Below are 19890 nucleotides of genomic sequence, written 5' to 3'. Positions count from 1 at the left end.
AAATAGGGAATGTAGGCCCAAACGAATGAGGAAGAGTTGATGGTACAGTTTAACCAATAGATCGCTTGACTTACAGAATATTCATAAGCTTATTATTTGCTGTATAAGTGTCTGATGCTCTCTTCAATAAACGGAACTTGCTTATCACTCATATTGAGTGTCCGAGTCTCCCCTCACCAACAAATGGCCCATCCCCGACAAAGGCCTCATTCTGCAACAAATGGTGCCTGAACAGTGACCCTACGGACTCTACAGACCCTACAGACCCTACGGACTTTACAGAAGATTTGGGCCTGCGAGCCACGGTCGGTACAGTATTTGGGTGTCAGTCCCGACGCAGCCCGGGAGGCACAAAACGCGGGCCCTGCCTTAGGCGACCATACAGAGGAGTCCTGGAAAAAGGCAAAAGGGTGGGCTTCAGTGCCCTGGCAACCTCACAGGAGAGTCCAGCTGACTGAATGCCTGGCGACCTCACAGGAAAGTCCAGCTGATTGAATGCCGTCAACGTTTTGCAAAGGGTTGCAGCAGCGCTGACTATCAGGTTAGAAGGTAATGGAAAGGCAAGAGGCTAATCACCTTTTTAGATGCTTTTTAGAGAAACGAGGATTACAGGGTATAGATTTGCTTTTTAGAAAAGCGAGGACTATAGACTGTTGACTTGGGAAGAGAATTCCAGAGATTGCTGCATATACACTTGCAAAAACGTGCGTTATGGTGCTGGCACTGCAAGTATATGCACAGTGGGTCAGCGACCCTGCTGTGATGGCGGCAGCAGCCACGGCTCGGGGCACCTGTGGAGCTGTGCCACTCCGAACTCGCCATGGGCGCTGTGCCATGGGGAGCAGCCACGGCGGGCAGCTCACCTGAGATGCTGCGCTGCAGCGGCGGTAGCGGCGGCAGCCGCAGGGGAAGCAGAGCCGCCACTGGGGGAGCGACCCGCGCCGCCATGGGTGCAGTGCTGGGTGCGGCGAATGCAGTGAGTCAGCCTGCCGGCGAGTCTCGCGAAACAAGGAGCCCAGCGCAGGGGGTTCACCCGCTCCGACACAAGCGGCGCAAGACCAGAGCGCTTTTCCAGTGCGAGCGCTTCTCCCTCCGCCCCGCAGCCAGCAGGGGCCTTAGTTTCGACTTGGCAACCTAAACAAACTGTACCTTAACAGACTCCAAGTATAGCTGCGCAGCTCAGCCGGCGCCGCCATGGACAGTGTCTCCGGGGCGCAAAACTTGGTGCGGCCAGCCGGCGCTCAGCGAGCAGCAATACGAACAGCCACAGAGCCCGAGCGAGGCAGGTGGTGCCGTGCCCGCGGTGCGGTGCGGTACGCACCAGAAAGGCTGGGTGTGCGGAACTCAGCGGCAGGCGGACAGCCCGTGGTGGGGGCCGCCGTGCCCTGCTGGCAGCCTGAAGCGACGGCGGCGACGGCGCAAAGAGGGCGCAGCGCGGTGGGGGGGGGCCCACTGCCGTGGGGCTGCGACTCGCGCCGCCGAAATGCTGTGCTGCGTCCAGCAGCAACTCCGTTAACCCACTGCACCACAGCGACACGAGCAGCAGCGGCCCAATCCCAGGGCCTTCCAAGCGTGACTACTTTCCCACCTCCGCCCCGCGGCCGGCAGAAGTTTCAGTTTTAGACCTAACAGCCGTAATAAATGTGACTCTTGTCAAAAAAAGAAAAGATCCCTACTGCAATTAAGAAACCAGTGATAATAAATAAGCGACACCAAGGAGCATTACTATCAAGACGTTCCTCACCTAAGTTTTGTTCTTCCTGTCAGAGACTGTGAAATAGAATGAGTAGTGAATGCGTGGGCCAAATTTCGGCCGATTTGGCTTAGCATCCATTATTGCTGCCTTAAAATCACCTGTATTAACATAGACTTTAACATCAGAAGCCCAGATAACTCAGTCGGTGGAATATCAAACTCTGAAATTGTATTTTGAAAAATTTAAAAATGTTAAAGACATGTTAAAGCGATTGTATAAGCAAGATGTAATAAGTGTACTTTTTGTATTCTTTGAGCTTTGCTTGGATGTAGTAGATGTAAAAGCAAGCACTGAATTCAAAAGAATTTTTCCACAGCTATACCTTGGACAAACTCCTTATGTTTAGGCGCATTCAAGTGTAAAAATGCTGTAGCAAACACATGAAAGAAGTTGTTTTAGCTTAGTATTTTAGAGTCAGGCCTGTATGTAAGTTATAGTAAATTCTACATTCTATTCTATTTCTATAGTAGGTTCTATCTGTTGCTAATAGTTTAAGTTAAATTATCTATTTAGTGCCAATAAATGTTAAATACTGTTAAGGTTGTTTTGTTAAGTTTATGTCCTGTTAGGTTTAAGTGCTGTTCAGTTTAGTTTCTGTTAAATTTAGGTGTTATTAGGTTTAAGTGAAGTTAGATTCTGTTACATTTAAATTATATTAAGTTTAAGTTATGTAGAATTTAAAGTCAGTTGATTTCTGTTAAAATTAAGTTCTGTTAAATTTAAGTGATTTTACATGTAAGTTCTGTTGATTTGAAAATCTGTTAAGTTTAAGTTCTGTTAAGGCTAAGTTTTGTTAAGGTTAAGGTCTGTTAAACTTAAGTCATGGTAAGTTAAAGTTCGTTGAGATTAATTTCTGTTAAGTTTAAGTAAAGATAAGTTTAAGTGATGTTAAGTTCTGTTAAGTTTAAATATTTTAAGTTTAAGTATTTTAAGTCTAAGTGCTATTAAGTTTAAGTGATGTTATACAGATTTATGCTTTTATGCTAGGCATTTATTTTATGACTTTTGTGCAAGGTGTTGTCGTGAACATCAGAGAAACTCTAGTTAGAAGAGACAATCAGAAGCATTTGTGAGTAGAGCCACTCCTGTTTGAAGTATATCTGCTGTTTGAGAATGGAAAGCAAACTTACCAGACAATCGACGCAGATGAAACCTGCGCACATGTTGCTCCTGTAGCTTATTTTTGTAGGTTGTATTGGCACACCTGAGTTTTGTTTGAGCCTTGTAGCAGCATAGAATCCTTTTTGTATCTGTCTTATGGCATATCCTATAAATAGTGATAGCCTTTTCGGTTTGTCTCCCTGGCTTAGATCCCTTGTTAGAGAGAAACCTTGCTAGTGGAGAACACTGCTTGTAATGTAATAGTTGTTAGAATTGCCTATTCTTGTATTGCAAAGAGTATGACGCAGTTAACCCATCAAACCTTGCCTGTGCAACAAGAAAACAGGGGAATTTTGGAGAAATGGCTACATGACAGAGGTCACGTAGACATTTGCTTGTTAGCCAACCAGGAGCTGAGAAAGTACCGAACACAGCTAGTTTGAGTTTTGCACCTGCAAGATAGCGTGTCCTTGGGCCTAGCTGGGTATGATAACAAGTAGACAGAGAGACATGGGAAATAGGGAATGTAGGCCCAAACGAATGAGGAAGAGTTGATGGTATAGTTTAACCAATAGTTTGCTTGGCTTACAGAATATTCATAAGCTTATTATTTGCTGTATAAGTGTCTGATGCTCTCTTCAATAAACGGAACTTGCTTATCACTCATATTGAGTGTCCGAATTTTCCCTTACCGACAAATGGCTCATCCCCGGCAAAGGCCTCATTCTGCTACAGAGACCTATTCTACAAAGTTCCCTTAGCCAAGGTGCAAAGCTCTGTCCTTGGAACAAATCATCTAACCATGACCCACCATCTTCCTTAATTGGAGCTGTCAAATCTTTGAGCTTTTGTATGCTTTTGTGGATGGATTCAGAGTGATCAGAAAGGTTCATGCAACACAATCCTTCAAATTCCTCACAACCATGTCCATGTGCCTGTAAAAGAAAATCAATTGCTGCTCTGTTCTGTAAAGTTGCATGTCTGACAGCACTAACATCAGCCATCATGTCACTAATTGCAATGGAAGTAGCACTGTCTTCTTTCTTCAGACAACACCCCAATCGGTATAGTGGTTTCATGCCTCGCCCGAGGCAAGTTGATGGAGAAATCAAGTTGATGTACCTCATTTTGCAGGGCCCTAGGGTCTGAAATTGCTATTACAGTTTTCTTTTTAATGATGGGCACATCTTTTTTCTCTGTGTTTTCTCTTGATGGCTTACTTAACACTAGGTGCTATCACAGTGAGTTGTCTGATGCTACATGGGCCACATTTAATTTCTGAGGGAATGTCCTGCCAGGCTTTATCTCCATAAATGAGCCAATATTCTGTTGCTCATTGTCATGGGGACTCATCTAGGTCATCTACCTGTCAGCAGTTTCACCCTTAGGGGACACTGGGGTAGTACAATTGCACCCCAAACTTGAGTATCTGTCCTCAGGATGATGGGGAGTAACATTTAACTGTGGATCTCCCTGGTACTGAAACTCAGCAAAAAATTCCATCACCAATGAACCAGGAATTCCAATTCTTGAGGTTCAGAAGGTGCTTTAAGAGGATCAGGGGCCCAATGATGCCAGCTGGTTATGGGATTGGTCTTGTTGGCAGCCTCACACCAATATTTGTCACGATTGGGTATTGGCTACTCCTTGCTTGGCACAGGCACACCGACCAAACAGGTTGCAAAGGATTTGTCTGGGCTCAAATTGGTCAAACACATGGTGTCTGAGCCTGCTGACTTGGCTAAAGCAAGGCAAACATTCATTTTTGGTTGATCTACAGGCATGTATGCATGCAAAAGCAAGCAAGCAAAACCAACAAGCGCCAGTATATCATTTGATCAAACTCGGTGTTCCTGTTCAGCTGTTTTTTGGCAAAAGCTTCCCCATCTATTTCAGTTCTCAAGCAAATCTTTTAGCACTTGTTCAGGGACTGGCCAACTATAGGGCACTAACCTTCAATTTTTACAAATTTGGATATCTTAGAATTCTTTTGAAAACAATGGACACCACGCTTTTGCTGAAAGAGCTCTATGATACAAACCATTTTCACAGTCCAAAAATCAACATCAAACTCAAGATTTGTAGCTTTCACAGGTTGAACAGGGAACGTCTGGCATGAACCGTAGCTTCTCCGTGCAGCTCACGTCTGCGTGCTCATTTCCCTGCTGGTGGAATTGTCGCTGTGCTCTTTCACATCCTTCGTGGGGACCCACTTAGGTCCAGCACCTGTGCAAATACAAGCATACCCTTTGCCCCAAGCGATTAGTGCAAATGGTCCTTCAATTTGTCCTAACTGAAGGTTTCTGATCAAAACTGAAGGATTTTCTTTCAATTTTTCCTGTGTGCTGTTTGAAAAGTGCCTAAAAATTGGAGGACTAGGTCCTGCAAATGAGCTATTCAAAACATAAAGACGTCTAAAGCTTTGCTCAACCTCATCTGGGGTATTGCTTCGGCCATTCCCCCTTTTGTTGATCTAGAATGGGTTTTAGAGTGGTGCATCCTTTCAACAATTGCCTGACCTGTGTGGGAATAGGGAATTCCAAAAGTGTGGCGAACATCCCGGTCCATCAAAAATGTGGCCAATTTTTGATCTGTGTATATGGGACCATTTGTCAGTTTTCATCTCGTGGGGGATCAGTTTGGCGAGCTGTGGACCCAGTGACACTGACAAGGACAAAAGCAAAAGACAAGAGGCGCTCTCTCTTCCCGGGACCAAAATCCCACAGCTTTAATGGAGAACAGCTCCAGGAGAGAAAAGGAGTGTCCAAGGGAGGAAAGAGGATGTCCAGGGGAGGAAAGAGAGCGTCCACCTCGTGGCAGAAGACTTTAAACCCTTGGGGAAGGGGGTGGTAGAAAGGAACTGCCATAGTTCAACATAATAAATCACCACACTGTAGTTTTCTGCATAAATTGCTGCACTTGTTGCAAACAAAATCCTAAAATCTCCCCAAACACAACCGTGCAGTCCCAAATGACCACAGTGTGGGAGAAAAACCACTCAACCCCCCTGTATACCCAAGCACCAGGTGTCACAGGGAGCACCAACCCCTGCAATTAGAAAGTCCACACACACAGGCTCATGGGAAAAGGAGTATCTCTTTATGAGGGAACAGAGTGCTCACTTTTCTCAACACAACACACACCATCCACCACATCAGCATCCACCCACATCATCTTCCTCAAACATTCACACACTGAAAACACAACCACAATTACAACACACAGCAAAAATTGCAGCAATAAAACAGGATTTGCTCAATTCACCCCCAGAATTGCTAGCAGGTCCTTATTGACACAGCAAATGCTTTCTGCCAGCAGCCAGACCCAAACTCAAACGGTACAGGTGTACGTTGTGCACAGGACATCTCTGTGTGTCTTGTGAACAGCCCTTTCCCTGTGTACGCCTTACGGGTTACTTTATACAGAGTTAAACGTTCCCTTTCTCCTCAGTCCCAGCAGTCTTGTCTGTCCCCCACGAGGAACAGCCGAGAGCGGAGGTGCCTCCAGGAAAGGAATGTCCTGGCAGCACCCAGACACATCCAGAGCCCAGTTGTTCTCACTGGAGCAGAGAAGCATTCCTGCTGCGGTCACCAAATGAGGTGTGGAATAGAACTCGCCACAGTTAAAGGTAGAAGGTGGTATGTTTATTACAGCCAGGCACAGGAGGAGTTGTCTTCTAAAGACATGTGTGAAGAATCACTGGCTCTCTCTCTCATCTCTACTCATCTAAAATATCTTACACATTCATATAATTCCCAAAAAACCTAACGCATATTCATTAGATAACACTGCCTACCCTCCTTTGAATTAAAATGTATTATAATTGAGTCCAAAGTTCCTTCACATTTCTGCAGTCTTTCACTTCAAATGGGTTGGTGGGTTTCAAAGTGGGGAATGGTCTCCTTCTGATGAAGGCCAAGACGTCTTCCTCAATTTGACCTCTTTCCTTATGACATGTTGGCAGACTTTCGCACCCCTTTGCTAAAGCTGAAATTTCGGGGCCCAGGTGCAGGCTACAGTCCTCTTCTTTGTCACAAAGAAATCCGCATCCCATCCTGCTTCTTTAAACATAGTAAAGACAGGCAAGTGATATATTACCCTAGCCTTAACTACCTTACCTGCAAAAAATTAACTATCCCTTATTATTTCTACTCTTCTTCCTATACTCTTTCCCCATAACTAAATCTTGCTAAAATTTTAACTCTTCCAGTTCTTTTAAATCCTAGATTCATTGGCCTCATCTCACACGCCAGCCATGTGTGAGCCGATGCTATACCTGGGAAATTCCACTCCTGAGCAGGAGATACAAGGCCTGGTTCTGAGCTAGAAGGGTGAGAAGGATGAGATGCACAGCATTTTGATCCAGGGGATGTCCTGAAAGTGCACTGCCTACCTGCCCCTGCTGCCAAGCACCACGCTCCACCTCCTTCTCCTGCTCAGCAGATTTTTAGGAATCCAGTGGTTGCTGTGTATTATTTGCTATTGCAACAAATAGAATGAATTTTCTTTTCAAGCCCCGTTTTGTCCTGGGTTATTTTGTGCATGGGTCTCCTCCTGAACCTGTGACAAAGGCCAGCAGGGACCTATAGGACACTCCTATACTCATGTCAGTAAGATAATTAAAGCACTCAGAAGTGCTTTAAGTATCAATAAGGCAAAAGGTATCAATGAGTTAATAAAACAATTTGGGGGAATATTTAGCCTGTGAGTTTCAGCAAAGTATTGAATATGTCTTAGATCCATGGATACAAAGTAGTAAGTGAGACTGCTGGGTGTGCACGTGTTAGGGATGTGATTCCCCACACACCCAGTGCTGGGATCAAGGATTGCCTCTCTTCTAACCCTGAGCTGGCAGCAGGGATCAGGCTCTTCTTGGTAACATTCATTTTGAAGACTTCTGTTGAGCAGGTAAGAATGGTCAAAATGAAATCTTGTCCAGCTGTTTCCCTTTGGTTTACCTGTTTGAGGGTTAAAATTCTGTGCTGCAGGTGTGCTGGGTGTGTGCAGAGCAGTGCAGCCCCAGAAACCCCTTGGCTTGCCCACAAGTTGTCATGCCTTGTTGCCAGGTGTGCCCAGCTATGGCAGGAGAAGGAGCCCGCAGCGCAGTGGGCACCGTGCCCTGCCCAGCTCCCCGCTCCTGCCTTGGCTTCCCCTGGCACACAGAAGCCTCTGGAAATCAGCACCGCCAGTGGCGTTCCCAGCTTGGAGCAGCTGCTGCTGGTGGGCAGATGCTGCCAGTTCGACTGCTGCCAAAGGGGAAGAAAGGCAGAGATGTACAGGCACCAGAGCCCTGGGCATGTCCAATAAAGGTGCAAATATGTGGGGAGATTTGTTAGGAAGCATTTCAGCTGTGATGCCAACAGTGGCTTCTCTCCTGGTTCTGTGTATTCTAGACAAGTAATGCAATGGTTGGCTCTGACAATTAAGAAGTAGATGTTATGTGGATGTTCAAATGTGCAGTGATGGTATTGTAATATATCCTCCCATAGTCCTCTTTCCCGTCCCCCTTGTAACAGCCTTGGTAGTCAGAGCATTTGTGGAGGGCTGGCTTGTGACCAGCAGGCAGCACACCAACACCTGACCTCCAGTCAGGATGCAAGAAAGTAATCTCCGCCAATGGACAGCAGAGAAAGACTTGACTGACAAAACTTTTGGAGGGGCTAAGGGTATAAAAGGCAGAGCATCCTTTTTGTAGATGAGCATATGGCTGCTAGTCACAGAGACTCCCAATGCTGCAATTTTTCCTTATTCAGTCCTTTGTTAAGGTTTAGTAAACCTTTAAAATGTTAAAAGTGAGAGTCATTTCTCACATCTGTAATGCTGTGGGCCATTTTCTTGGTCTGGTTTCCTTTGCTTGTGTCCCATCTGAGTGCTCAGCTGGGGTACAGGCTGTAGGTGCTTGGGGCACCCTTGGTATTCCTCTTGGATCCCTGAACAACAGGGTTTGGCCCATGAAGGGAGTTTGTGCTGCTTTGTGACAGAGAAGAACTTCCCAGGCTCATTTGTGTTTGCTATAGGGAAGGTTGGTTATTGCTTTGCATAAATTCACAGACTAACATGCTTTGTGATGCTTTGCTTTGTCATACTTTACTTTGTGATATCAGGGCATGGTTGCCGTATTTTCATGGTGACATCAGAAGGTTGCCTTGGTTCACGGAAGGTCTCAGTGCCAGAGCAGCCCTAGGGCTTGCTGAGATCAGGCGCATCTTCCTGAGTGTGGCCTTTGTCAGCGTGTAGCTGCACTCTGACAGGAGTCTTGGTTTCTGTAGTGTTGGAGTAGACTTGAACAACAGTGCTACAATGATTGAGCAACTCACTGCTGCAGTTTGCACTGTGTATGGCACTGTTTATTCTGCCTATTTCATTACCAGCCTGGCAAGTAAGTAGAGGTTTCAACTCTGTTTAGATTAGGGTGTAACCTAACCTGGCTTTTGTATGTCTTCCTGTTCTTTCTTGGTGGCTGAGTTTCTGATTTTGAAAGAGAAAGAGCATTAGGATGCCACTGGTTTGGTAAAGCTCCTGTCAAGGCATTCAGCTAAAAAGGGGGTGTCTGTAGCCACAGGGGCAGCATTTGCAGGGGAACCTGCAGGGCTTCTGTTCCCTCCACGGGAGAGTCTGTGGCAGCAGAGTCTGTCATTTCCTCAGTTTGCTGCGACAAGCAGGACAACTTACAAAATGCAGACTGGGAGGCCTTCTCAGAAGGCCTTCTAAAGACTTTGTAGTTCTCTCCAGAACTCAGGGAAAGCTTCTTTTATTCCAAATTTTGTAATGAAAGGGTTTGACTGTCCGTTTTGACCCTTGGCTGAGTGCTAAAAGAGTGATTCCCTTTGCAGTGAAGTGCAAACACCAAAGCAGTGAGTGTCTGCTCCTGAGCCTGGAGCTGCTGCTGTGCTGTTTCACAATAGAACTGCCACAGCTCAGGGGGGTTTGGGGCAAGCTTTTCTGGGTGACTGTTTTCAGCAACTTAATGGGAATTAGTGCATGCAACTTCTTTTTTTTTTTTTAAAAAGTACCTGAAAGACAAGAGAACAAAAGCTGCTTTATCTGTTGGACAGAACAGAATAGAAGCATTGAGTGTTAAAGAACAATTTGCATTTTCTTGATCATATTTGTATTCATTTACTGGCTAAACAGGCTGAAGTGTAGGCACAACCAAGATTATTGTACTGATCTCTTGCTGGCTGTGTGAAAGAACTATGTCACGTGGAGGGATGTTGATCAAGAAAAATACTCTCTGTTTGGGTTGACTTCTTCTCTTCTGTGAGATTCAGCAGCCCAGGCAGTTTTCTCACAGCACTTGTTCATTTTCCGTTGCCCACTACAAGTCACCTGAAGCGTGTATTCAGAGGTGCTGATCCTGAGGTGAGTGAGAAAGGAACATTTCATGTTCCTGGTGCTTAAGAATTGTAGAGCAAGCTGTGAGCTTGGCCTGTGGCAGTAGAGTGTAGAGGGCCCGCTAGGAAGGCTGAAAGAAAATCCATTTCCACGTCTGCAGCAGCAATAACAAAGGCATCTCTGGCTATTTCCTAATTTTCCATTTCAGAACTTTCAAGGAATGAAAAGCTCATGTTGCAGAGAGAATGTTGCTTCTCGATAGTAGCCAGGGCGTAATGTCTAATTCAGAACTACTGGCAATTCTGTTGAATTAACCCATTTAAATTTAGCCACAGTGACTTAGAATCCCATTGTTATCAAAGTTTCTGATTTGTCCTTAGTAGAGCTGGTTGTAGAAATAGAGCTGAATAGAATAAAGTGCTGAATAGAAATAAGTTTATAAATTATAGGTAACTTTCTGTCCCTCACACTGCTGTCTGTCCAGAGATCACAGAACCAACAGCAGTCTCTCCTCTGGCCCCCTCTGCTCATGGAGAGGAGGCCGAAGAGGAGGCAAATGAGGTGGATGAGCACCAGCCTCCATCAGTGCTCACACCACAGCCTGAACATTCTGAGCCAGTAAGTGCCAGCTGTGTGTGCTGCTGCCTTTAGTGCAGGGCAGAGCTGCAAGTTTCTGACCAGCCAGCACTTTACTGTTGCTAGCAGGGCTGAGGATGCTGAGTGCTGGAGTCCTGCCAGGACCCAGTGATTGCCCCCAGCCTGTGACAGCTGGACAATGGGCTTTGGTCTGTCATGTTTAGGCACCAGCTTCCTGGCATTTTGATAGGGGCCAGCCTGAAGCACGAAGGCTCCCTGTTCCCAGAGCAGGGAGCATGTCAAAGACACTGTGCTCAGCCTTGTTGGATACAGAGGGGACACTGTGGCGCAGAGAGACCTGTCCCCCTGCACAAACTGGCCAAGTAGCTGCAGGCACAAAAAATGTTGATCTGACCACACAAGTTCTTTGCAGCACTTTGTCCCCACAAACTTCTTGGGTGTGCTTACTTGGGAGTATTTCAGAGACACACTGGGGATGTAGAGTTGCTGCTTGAAGTCAGGGATTTTGGTGCCTTTGTTGCCAGGTTGCTCTTTTGCCTCTTCAGGCAGAGCAGCCAGTAGCAGAGCAGATAGGTGCTCTGAGTCTGCCTGTTTCTTGGTCCTTGATAAGCTGCAAGGAGATGACTGTGTTGTCCATGAAGCTGTGAGGGGCCATTCTTGTCTAGTGTGGCAAAAGAAACAAAGTGACTAGTTCTGAATACTTCTTCTGAGGCAAAAACCAGACGCTGACTTTGTCTGTTGATACTTTCTATTGTGTAGTCTGCTTTGAAAACTGTATTGGAGCCCAGAATGGGAGCAAAGCTGCAAGTCCTTGACTGCTTTCTTGTAATGCTAAACCCAGGATGTACACCTTGCAATGGTGCCTGCTGGATCTGAAGTGAAATGGGCACCTTTGTGGCCGGGGAGCTGCGTGGCCCAAAAGGACGCAGGGCTGGCGGCCTTGAGCAGCTGAAGATGAGGCAGCGTGGGGCCAGGGGGCCAAGAAGGCCAAGGGCACGGTGGCTGTGCCAGCAGCAGTGGGGCAGCAGGAGCAGGGCAGTGAGCGTGGCCCTGTGCTGGGCAGCGCTGCGGCCACAGCTGGAGTGCTGTGTGCAGCTGTGGGCCCTGGGAAGCAGAGAGTCATGGAGGGGCTGCAGCGAGTGCACAGAAGGACAGGGGAGCTGGGCAAGGGGGTGCAGCACAAGGTCAGGGAGGAGGTGCTGAGAGAGCTTTAGCCTGGACAATGGGGGCTCCTGAGGGACCTTCAGGCAGACTTCCATAGATCCCTGCCTTAGATCCATAGATCCAATGCTCAGCACAAGGGCTGTTTCCCTGCCAAACATCCCTTCACTGCATCCAAGTGCTTTAGACACTGGAGTAGGTAACACTTTCATATTTTGTTTGTTTGTTTGCTAGAAGGGGAAGCCTTGTGTAATTTCCTCTTTCTGCAGGGAGCAAGGGAGCTTTTTCTCAGTTTTCCTGCCCTTTTCCAGCACTGGCAGAAACACATCACTTTCAGGGTAACGGCTCCCATGTCTTTTGGCAGCCCAGGGAATCAGTGTGTATTGTGTTTGGGAATTGAGAGGAAATCAATGCCCTTGCATTCCAGCTGGTGCTCAGAGATCACAGGAGCTGGGAGGGGCTGGGCTGCATTTCTGATTCCAGCCACTTCAGCACCACCAGTGTGATCGAGTCCAAGAGAGGAACTTGCCCGAGCACAGAGGCACAAAGAGTACAGTTCCCAGTGCAATGCTCTGGGTCTGGTTGCATTCCATAAGGACCCACATGCTCCAGATTCCCCAAGAGTGTGCTTCTTTGAAGCAACAGGAGAGCAATCTCAGGATTGTAGTTGAGTGGGGCACTGGCTACCAAGTTCTGATGTGTGTAGCAGCGGAGAAGACAGTAAAGAGAGATTTCAGTCATGAGATCTGTCTGTCTATCTATCTATCTATCTATCTATCTATCTACCTATCTATGTAACATTTACATAATTAAACCTTCCTAGCTTGGGTCCAAGGCAGCTGGAGGTGCAAAGGTCACCTAAAGCATCCCTTTCAGGAGAGGATTAGAGACATGCTCCCTCGACCAATTCTGAGCAGTTGGAGATGTTTTCCCCTCCAGATATGGTGGTTTTTTCCCCTCAGAGTTGTTTTCCTCCTCCGGCCTCTTCTGCCCTCAAGTCCCCAGTTAATTCTTTAAATTTCTGCCTGTCCTAGAGAGGTGCAACAATTCCATGTTTAGGTGGTGTTTGGTGACTGTGGTCACACATGCATTATGTGACACATGATTTCCTTCACTGGCATCCCCAGGGCTGTGCAAGTGCATTTGTTCACGGGGCCTTAGGAGAGTCTTCTCTTTCCCTCAGCAGCAGCAGCAGCAGCAGCAGCAGCAGCAGCAGCAGCAGGGAGCAGTGGCAGGGTCAGGAGAGGAGGAGGTGCCTGCCCTGGCCCTTTGCTCCCGGGCCCCAGGCCAGGAGGGCTCTGGCTGCAGCAGGGCGCTCTTCGGGCAGCCCCTGGCAGCCTCTGCACGGAGCACGGCACGGAGCTGCCCCCTCCTGCTTGTGCCACTTTTCTTCAGCAATACCCTAGCTCCTCCTCACAAGGAAAAAACTCCAGCAATCTAAAAAGAGATCATTCAAGTACAGTTCTACCTGCCTTTGCATTGTAGTTCAGGGCATGCATTTTTTTGTCTATAATTTCATTATTTTTATGAAAACATGCATTCACATCTTCACATTTTTGTGGTTTTAATTATTCATATACCTAAACACTGTGTTTTAAACTCTTGATTTGTTGCAGTTGGTAATTTTGAGGTAGTATATTTTAAAATGTCACAAAACAACACCTTTTGGGTAGTTTTTCTCACTCTTAAAAAAACCCCATACGCCATTTTAGTCTCTGTCTCTCCAAGTTGGTTCATATCGGCCTATTTTAAATCAGGGCTACAATATTTTTATAGGATTTAGAGAGGTCCAATGAAATGCACACCAGTGATTCCTCTTGTGGAACATCAGGGCCCTACCATAAAGGCCCTATTTACTTTTTTTTTTCTCTCATTAGCTCAACTGCAAACACATGTTTAGTTGCAAACTTACACAAGATGAGCAAAATCAAAATGATGTGATGGGCCTTTGGGAGCTCCTTGCTGATCTTTCTGCTTCTTCAGCTGAGCAAGGCTCTGATGCAGGCAAAGAGATTGCACTTAGTGCTACACAACCATTTGGCTGGAACTCTGCTGATTTCTAGGAACAGCTGGAGGCCTCTCTCTCCCCAGGATGTTTTGGCTGAGCCAAGCTTTGCTGGGTTTTGGCTGCAAATACCTTTTGCCCTTGCTTTCTTATATCCACAAGTACCATGGCTGGGCAAAAACTGCCACGTGGGCCATCTTCCAAAGGCACTTTGGCCTGGAGTTTGTGAATGAACGAGAGCCTCATCCACTTCCAAACCACATGAAAAAAATCATGAAAGAGAACTTCCCATCCTTAACAAACAACTGACAATTCACAAGTGGATCTAGAGCTTCTTTACGCAATGAAAAGGAAGGCAATCTTCCAATGGAGTTGTGCTTTCGCGAGTTTTTCTTCTGACTCCCACTCCCAGCTGGCACTGGAAAAAGTCACGTCTCTGCAAGCGTCAGTGTCTTCTGTCTGCCTTGAGTTTTTTTGCTGCAACAATCAGAACAGGCATCAGGCTGGAGAGAGGCTCAGCTGATGCTAGCAACAGGAGCTGCCCCAAGGAGAAAAAAGACATGAACTTTTACCTCCCAAACCCATCTCCCCAGAGGCTCAAGCAGGATTCCTCTGGTTCCCAGAAATACAAAGAAATAGGGCTGAGAAGACCCTTTGCAGCTATGTGTTCATGCCCAAGACTTGACTGATGCCATTTGAGTTTTGCCTTTTTTCTTTTCTGTCTTTTCTGTATTCCCTGCACATCAATTTAGAGCTCTGTAGGCTACTCGATTAGTGACTACTTTTCCCAGTCCTTTTCCATGGCCTGTGCCTAAGCAGAAAGACAAACTTCCAGAGCTCCAAGCGCCAGGGGGTAGAAGGCCCCAGTGTTATCTTGGTTCTTCCTGGGACAGACCCCTCCAGGGAGCTGGTGGACTCACCATCCCTGCAAGCCTTTGAAAGAAGACTGGATGTGGCACTTGGTGCTGTTTAGTTGAGGTATTAGGCCACAGATTGGACTCGATCATCTTGAAAGTGTCTGTCTTCCAAGCCAGGGATTCTGTGATTCTGTGACTGAGGCAGCTTTTCCTGCAGCCCTGGAAAGGGCTGCGGGGGCCCTTGGCCAAGGACGGGGATCAGGGCTCATGGAAAAGAAGCAAAGGGCTCAAGGCGAAGGCTGACAGGGCAGAGCTGCCCCAGCGCGGCGCAGAGCGAGCCTCGTGTCCTCCTCCTCAACCTGGCCCTCTGCGCTGCCCTTTGCGGCACCGGCGGTTCCTCTCGCTGCGGGGCTCCAGGGCGTGCCCGGGGCCGGGCCCCTCGTCTTCGGGAAGCGCCGGAGCCTCGGAGGCGAGCGGCTGCTGCCGTGGCCGGCAGGGGAGATCTGCGGCTGCGGCCTCGGGCACGGCGAGCTGCCGCTATGGCCGGCTCCTGCCGCGGCTCCTGCCTCGTCTGCGGGCTCTGCTCCTGCCCTGTGCGCACAGACACGGCCGAGGGTTGCCCGGCAGCTCCATCCCGCTCCGCAGCGGGCCCGGCCGGGCTGCTGCTCTCTGCGGCCTCTGCCCGCCGCTGCCGGCCCCGCCGCGCTCCCGCCTGCCTCTGCCGCAGCCGGGTTCACACGGGGAGGCAGCACATTACGGCTGGCTCGGAAAAGCCCTGCCCGCAAACCGCCCGCCACAGCCTCGGCCTCAGGGCACAGGCTGCTGGCGTCCTCGCAGCTGCGAGCCGGCCCGGGCCGCCTGCCGGCCTCGGCCACAGCTCCCGCCTGTGTCTCCACGGCCGCGGCTGCTCGGCACAGCGGGCTGAGCACAGCCAGCGCCAGCAGCAGCTCCACACGGGCCCAGGCCCTGGGCACTCAGAGCCCACCCAACCCTGAATTCCAGCCCTGAGGGGCTTTGCGTCCCAATGCATCCCCTGGGGACAGCAGAGTCGGCCGCTGAGCTCAGCCCATGGTGACGCCACCAAGTGACCAATGGAAAATTCACCAAATCCTCATCAGAGACAAGACAAAACTCCCATAGTGCCTGACAGCCTGAAGCAACTGCCAATTCCAGATCATTCCATCCATGTATGAAAAGAGGCTTTTGCATTAAAGCAGAAAAGACTTATCGAAAAGGAGGGCAGGAACAAACAACAAAGTTATTTGGACTCATGCTTCTTGTGTCTGTTAGAAAGGCCAAGAAAATGCACTCCTTGCTCTTCTGACACAGCTCTCTCTGTTCATGATGTGGGACAGCGAGAGCTGATGATGTGCAGGAGCTGATGCAAGGGACAGGGACGAGGATGCAGCAGGCACAGTGCCAAGCTGACAGAGGGATGATCTCTGGCAGTGGCACTGAAGGAGAAGAGTTTGCAGGCAGGACAGAAAATGGCTCTTTGTTTCACCTCTTCTTTCAGTGCTGCTAAGAATGTAGCCTGGAGCAAGCTGGGAACACCAGAGCCTGGAGCCCTTTCCAGGCAGGGCTGCATCAGACACAAACCAGCAGGGGACTGAGGAGCCCCTGGGGTGGCAGTGAGCAACCTGGGGCTCTGCTCACTGCTGCTGGCATTTTCTATTGAACCATCTCCAAGGACTTCTGTTGTGCTCTGTATTTCTAAGGGTTTTCCCCCTTGGTTTTTTTTTTGTTGTCTCCTGCACCTTTTTTTCTCCACGTTTTCCTATCCTGTCAGCAGCAGCCCTTGTCCAGAACTGGCTCTAAAATATCAGCAAAGTAGCTAGAACGACAATGGGTGGAATCCTGCGGCTCAGGAATTCGTATGCCAGAGCTCTGCCTGTGCCTCATGCTTTGTCAGGACCTCCTTCTCTGTGCAAAAACTAGGGATTAGTGGGGTCTTTTTGCCAAAGAGCTCCTGAGAAGCAAATGTTGTGCTAGGTTTCTCAGGAGTGTATCCGTTAAGTTCATTGCTGGCAAACAGAAAGTAAGGCCAGGGTAGCAGAGCAGCTGGGAGCTGGTCACTCCATGCAAAGGGCTGGTGCAGGATGTGGGAACACCAGGTTCCAGGATGGGCGAGCAGGGTCAATGTGCTCAAGGTGCTGCCAATGAGGTTTGGGTTCACTTAGAGAGTAGTCAGGACTGGCGAGCACTGGAAGATCCAGCTGCAGTCCCCATCCATGTCCCTTTCAGTGCTGGCTTTAGGGTGTCTGCAGCCTGGATCCAGAGCGCCCTGGGGGCTCCTGAGGCTGCCTTTGCACTCAGGGTGAGGATGCCCAGGAGCCCCTGAGGCCGGCAGTGGGCACCAGGGCTGGGGCTTGTGGCCTGGCAGGTGTGGCTCTGGGGGCTGTGACATGCCAGGCCGTGGGTCACTGTCACTGCCCTCCGCAGCCCTGGCTAGCTCTGTGATGCTCCAGAGACAATGGCAAGAGTGGGGAACTGGCTAGGTTGGGGTTTTGCCTGAGCCAGAACCTCTAGGCCAAATGCCGAGCAGTAGAGACCCTTGGAGGACTGAGTGAAGGAAGCAGAGGAGGCTCTTCTGCGGCATAAAGTGCAGCAAATTCATCAGGAGAGGCGGGGGGAAGGTCGTGCAGGCAAGAATTCCCAAAGGGAACAGATGTTGCAAAAACCCCCAACATCCCTGTGACCGGATTTTTAAAATCTTTCAAAACAGGGAGTGGACACCATACAGTAATCAATAAGTGACTCTTGGGGTGTGGTTTTGAGGGCTACAACAAATCAGAACAAGGGGAGGAGAGAGCGTTGGCATAGGGATTGGATCTTAGGGTGAGGGACAGGGAACTTTCTGGAGCAAAGGGTAGGGTTTTGGCTGATAGATGGGGCAAAGGGGCTGGGTTGTCTTGACAGACAGGGAAAAATCTGGTGAGGAGGGAGGGGATTCCTCGAGGGACACTTGGGTAGGAGGGCATAACATAGGGGAGGAGCTAACTGTAATAACTCGGGGAGCACTTGAGCATACCACTATATAACAGAACATTTGACTCAATAAACTAACACAGTGCAACACAGAAATTCAGGCTTTCAGCAGCTGAGAGGTGGCACTGTTAGAACCCGCAGCAGCTGGTGAAAGCCATCTCTGTCCTTCAGGTTCTTGCTGTGTGGGAAGGTGCTGCGAGTTGTGGTGGCTGCACTCCCCCTTTGCTGGGAGGATGATCTGTACCAGGGCAGAGCAGAAAGCTGCCATGGTGAGCAGAACATGCTCAGAGCATTACAGTTCAGAGAGTGGCACTGCCCCTGAAGGGCAAAAAGCTTGAAAGCATAGAATTCTGTGCAGAACCATTGCACAAATTTTCTCTTCTAGAACATGCCCATTTTTGTATGCTGTAGATGAATACTCTGGATTTTATACAATACATGGGGTTTTTTTCTTAAGGTTTTTGGGAGAACTCTCAAGTTTATTTCTGTTTGTATTTTATATCTAGCATGTATACAGTTTTTTTATTATTATTTTTCTTCAGTAAATACTTAGGGAAAAAATACCTAAGCATTTTTTAATCCTTTGGGATATTGTGATTAATATTCTTAGAAAGAAAACCTTGTTGAACAAGTGTGAAAACACAGAGAGAGGGAAAATAGCATAAAAGTCTTTTAGAGCAGGGTGTGTAATAAAGACTGCAGACCTTAGTAATTCCTCCAAGTGCAGAATTAGCAAGATATATTACTGTGATAAATAGGTATGATTTGTGCTGATAAAGATTGAAACAGTAATCAATAATGATACTGTAATTAATATTTGAGAATAATAAAATAGTTAAAAGTTGTGATGCCAAGGAGGAGAGGGAGAGGAGGGGCTCCACGCCCCCCAAAATGAGCCTTGCTTGGTCTTATCCTAGGCAAGCTGTTACAGCTCCAGAGCTCAGTCTCCTAGGGGACTGGGTGCCAGAAGCCAGCTCGCTCTCAGACCAAGGCCGCAGGACAGCCCTAGCAAGCAGGGAATATTCAGCTCTTAGTGATTAGGCAGCTCTTGTGATTTCAGCATTGCTTGCTAGGTAGCTTTTCCCTTGGCCTAAGGCTCCAGCAGACAGTAGAGAGAGAAGAAGATGCCGGCTGTTCCACAAGTATGGCTTTATTGGAGGGGTTCGTGAAGGGTCTCAGCTCTTCTTCTTCCGAGTTAGTAGGGGTACAGTATGCTACTTTTATACCCTTGGCCCGGATCCAATCCTGACCAATGGCAAAGGTGTTAGAGTGACCATAAGTGACCAATAGTAGGGTTAACAACATATTGCCTTACATGGCTATAGGGATAAGGTACAAGGCGGATGTCCCTGGAGACAGGAAACTTCTTTGCTGCTGTGTCAGCATTCTATTCTCCAAGGGGCCCTGGCTAAAGCTGAGGGGTTTACTACACCTCCCCCCCGCCCCCTTCCCAGCAGATGTTCTCAAGGACCACAGGAAAGAAGCTGAAGATACAGTTGCTAAAAATGACGAAGAACCTGGTTGGGTACCAGAAAATGCTAATTAGAAGGGATTTATTGCCTTGATATGTAGATGCAGTGATACGTTAGTCTTGGCTTACATTGTACTGGCTTGATGCGCATGTGTAACCCAAAGGTGAATTAAAAGACAAAGAGGAAGAGGAGAGGTCTTCATCCAAAAGGACCCCCAAAGACTTGTGTGAACACCAAACCGAGTGGTGGCGCATGTGTGATAAGGGTGGTAATGAGGGCGGAGATAGAGATATGATGAACCGAAAATGAGAAGAGATGGTATTGACACATGACGTATAAGGGGTGATTTTCATTTGGCAAGCTTGTACGTGAGGTGGCAAGAGTCCCAGAACTCTGCCCTCCGTACCCCGCGGTTATCGTTTGCTTATGCGCTATTATTGGAACCAAATTATCTCTTATTTTTATCAAATTATATTGTATCAAATTTTAATTTTTTTATTTTAACTATTCAATCAAAATTGTTACTACTTTTAATACTGTTTGGCTTTTTTATGATGGGATAATTGAGCAAACGTAACAATTTTGGTGCCGATACCCGGGACTCTTTTAAATCCAGGG

The 19890-nt window shown here is 47.9% G+C and overlaps 1 protein-coding gene across 1 annotated transcript in view; it reads left to right on the top strand.

Annotated features, from left to right (window-relative positions):
- Positions 1-1194: 1194 nt before the first annotated feature.
- The window catches only part of LOC128948614 (serine/threonine-protein kinase pim-1-like), a gene marked incomplete at its 3' end in the record, with an annotated part of 33421 nt that continues 14725 nt past the window's right edge, over positions 1195-19890 (top strand). Inside the window, exon 1 of the mRNA XM_054293386.1 lies at positions 1195-1437. Coding sequence (XP_054149361.1) covers positions 1195-1437 — 243 coding nt within the window. The remainder of the gene's footprint in view (positions 1438-19890) is intronic.

This window comes from Melozone crissalis, unplaced genomic scaffold, assembly GCF_028551555.1.
Source record: "Melozone crissalis strain CALT ecotype California unplaced genomic scaffold, PUWL_Pcris_2 ptg000139l_1, whole genome shotgun sequence".
Classification (NCBI taxonomy): Eukaryota; Metazoa; Chordata; class Aves; order Passeriformes; family Passerellidae; genus Melozone; species Melozone crissalis.
Note: the sequence above shows the minus strand (reverse complement) of the source record. Positions and strands in the feature narration are given on the sequence as shown.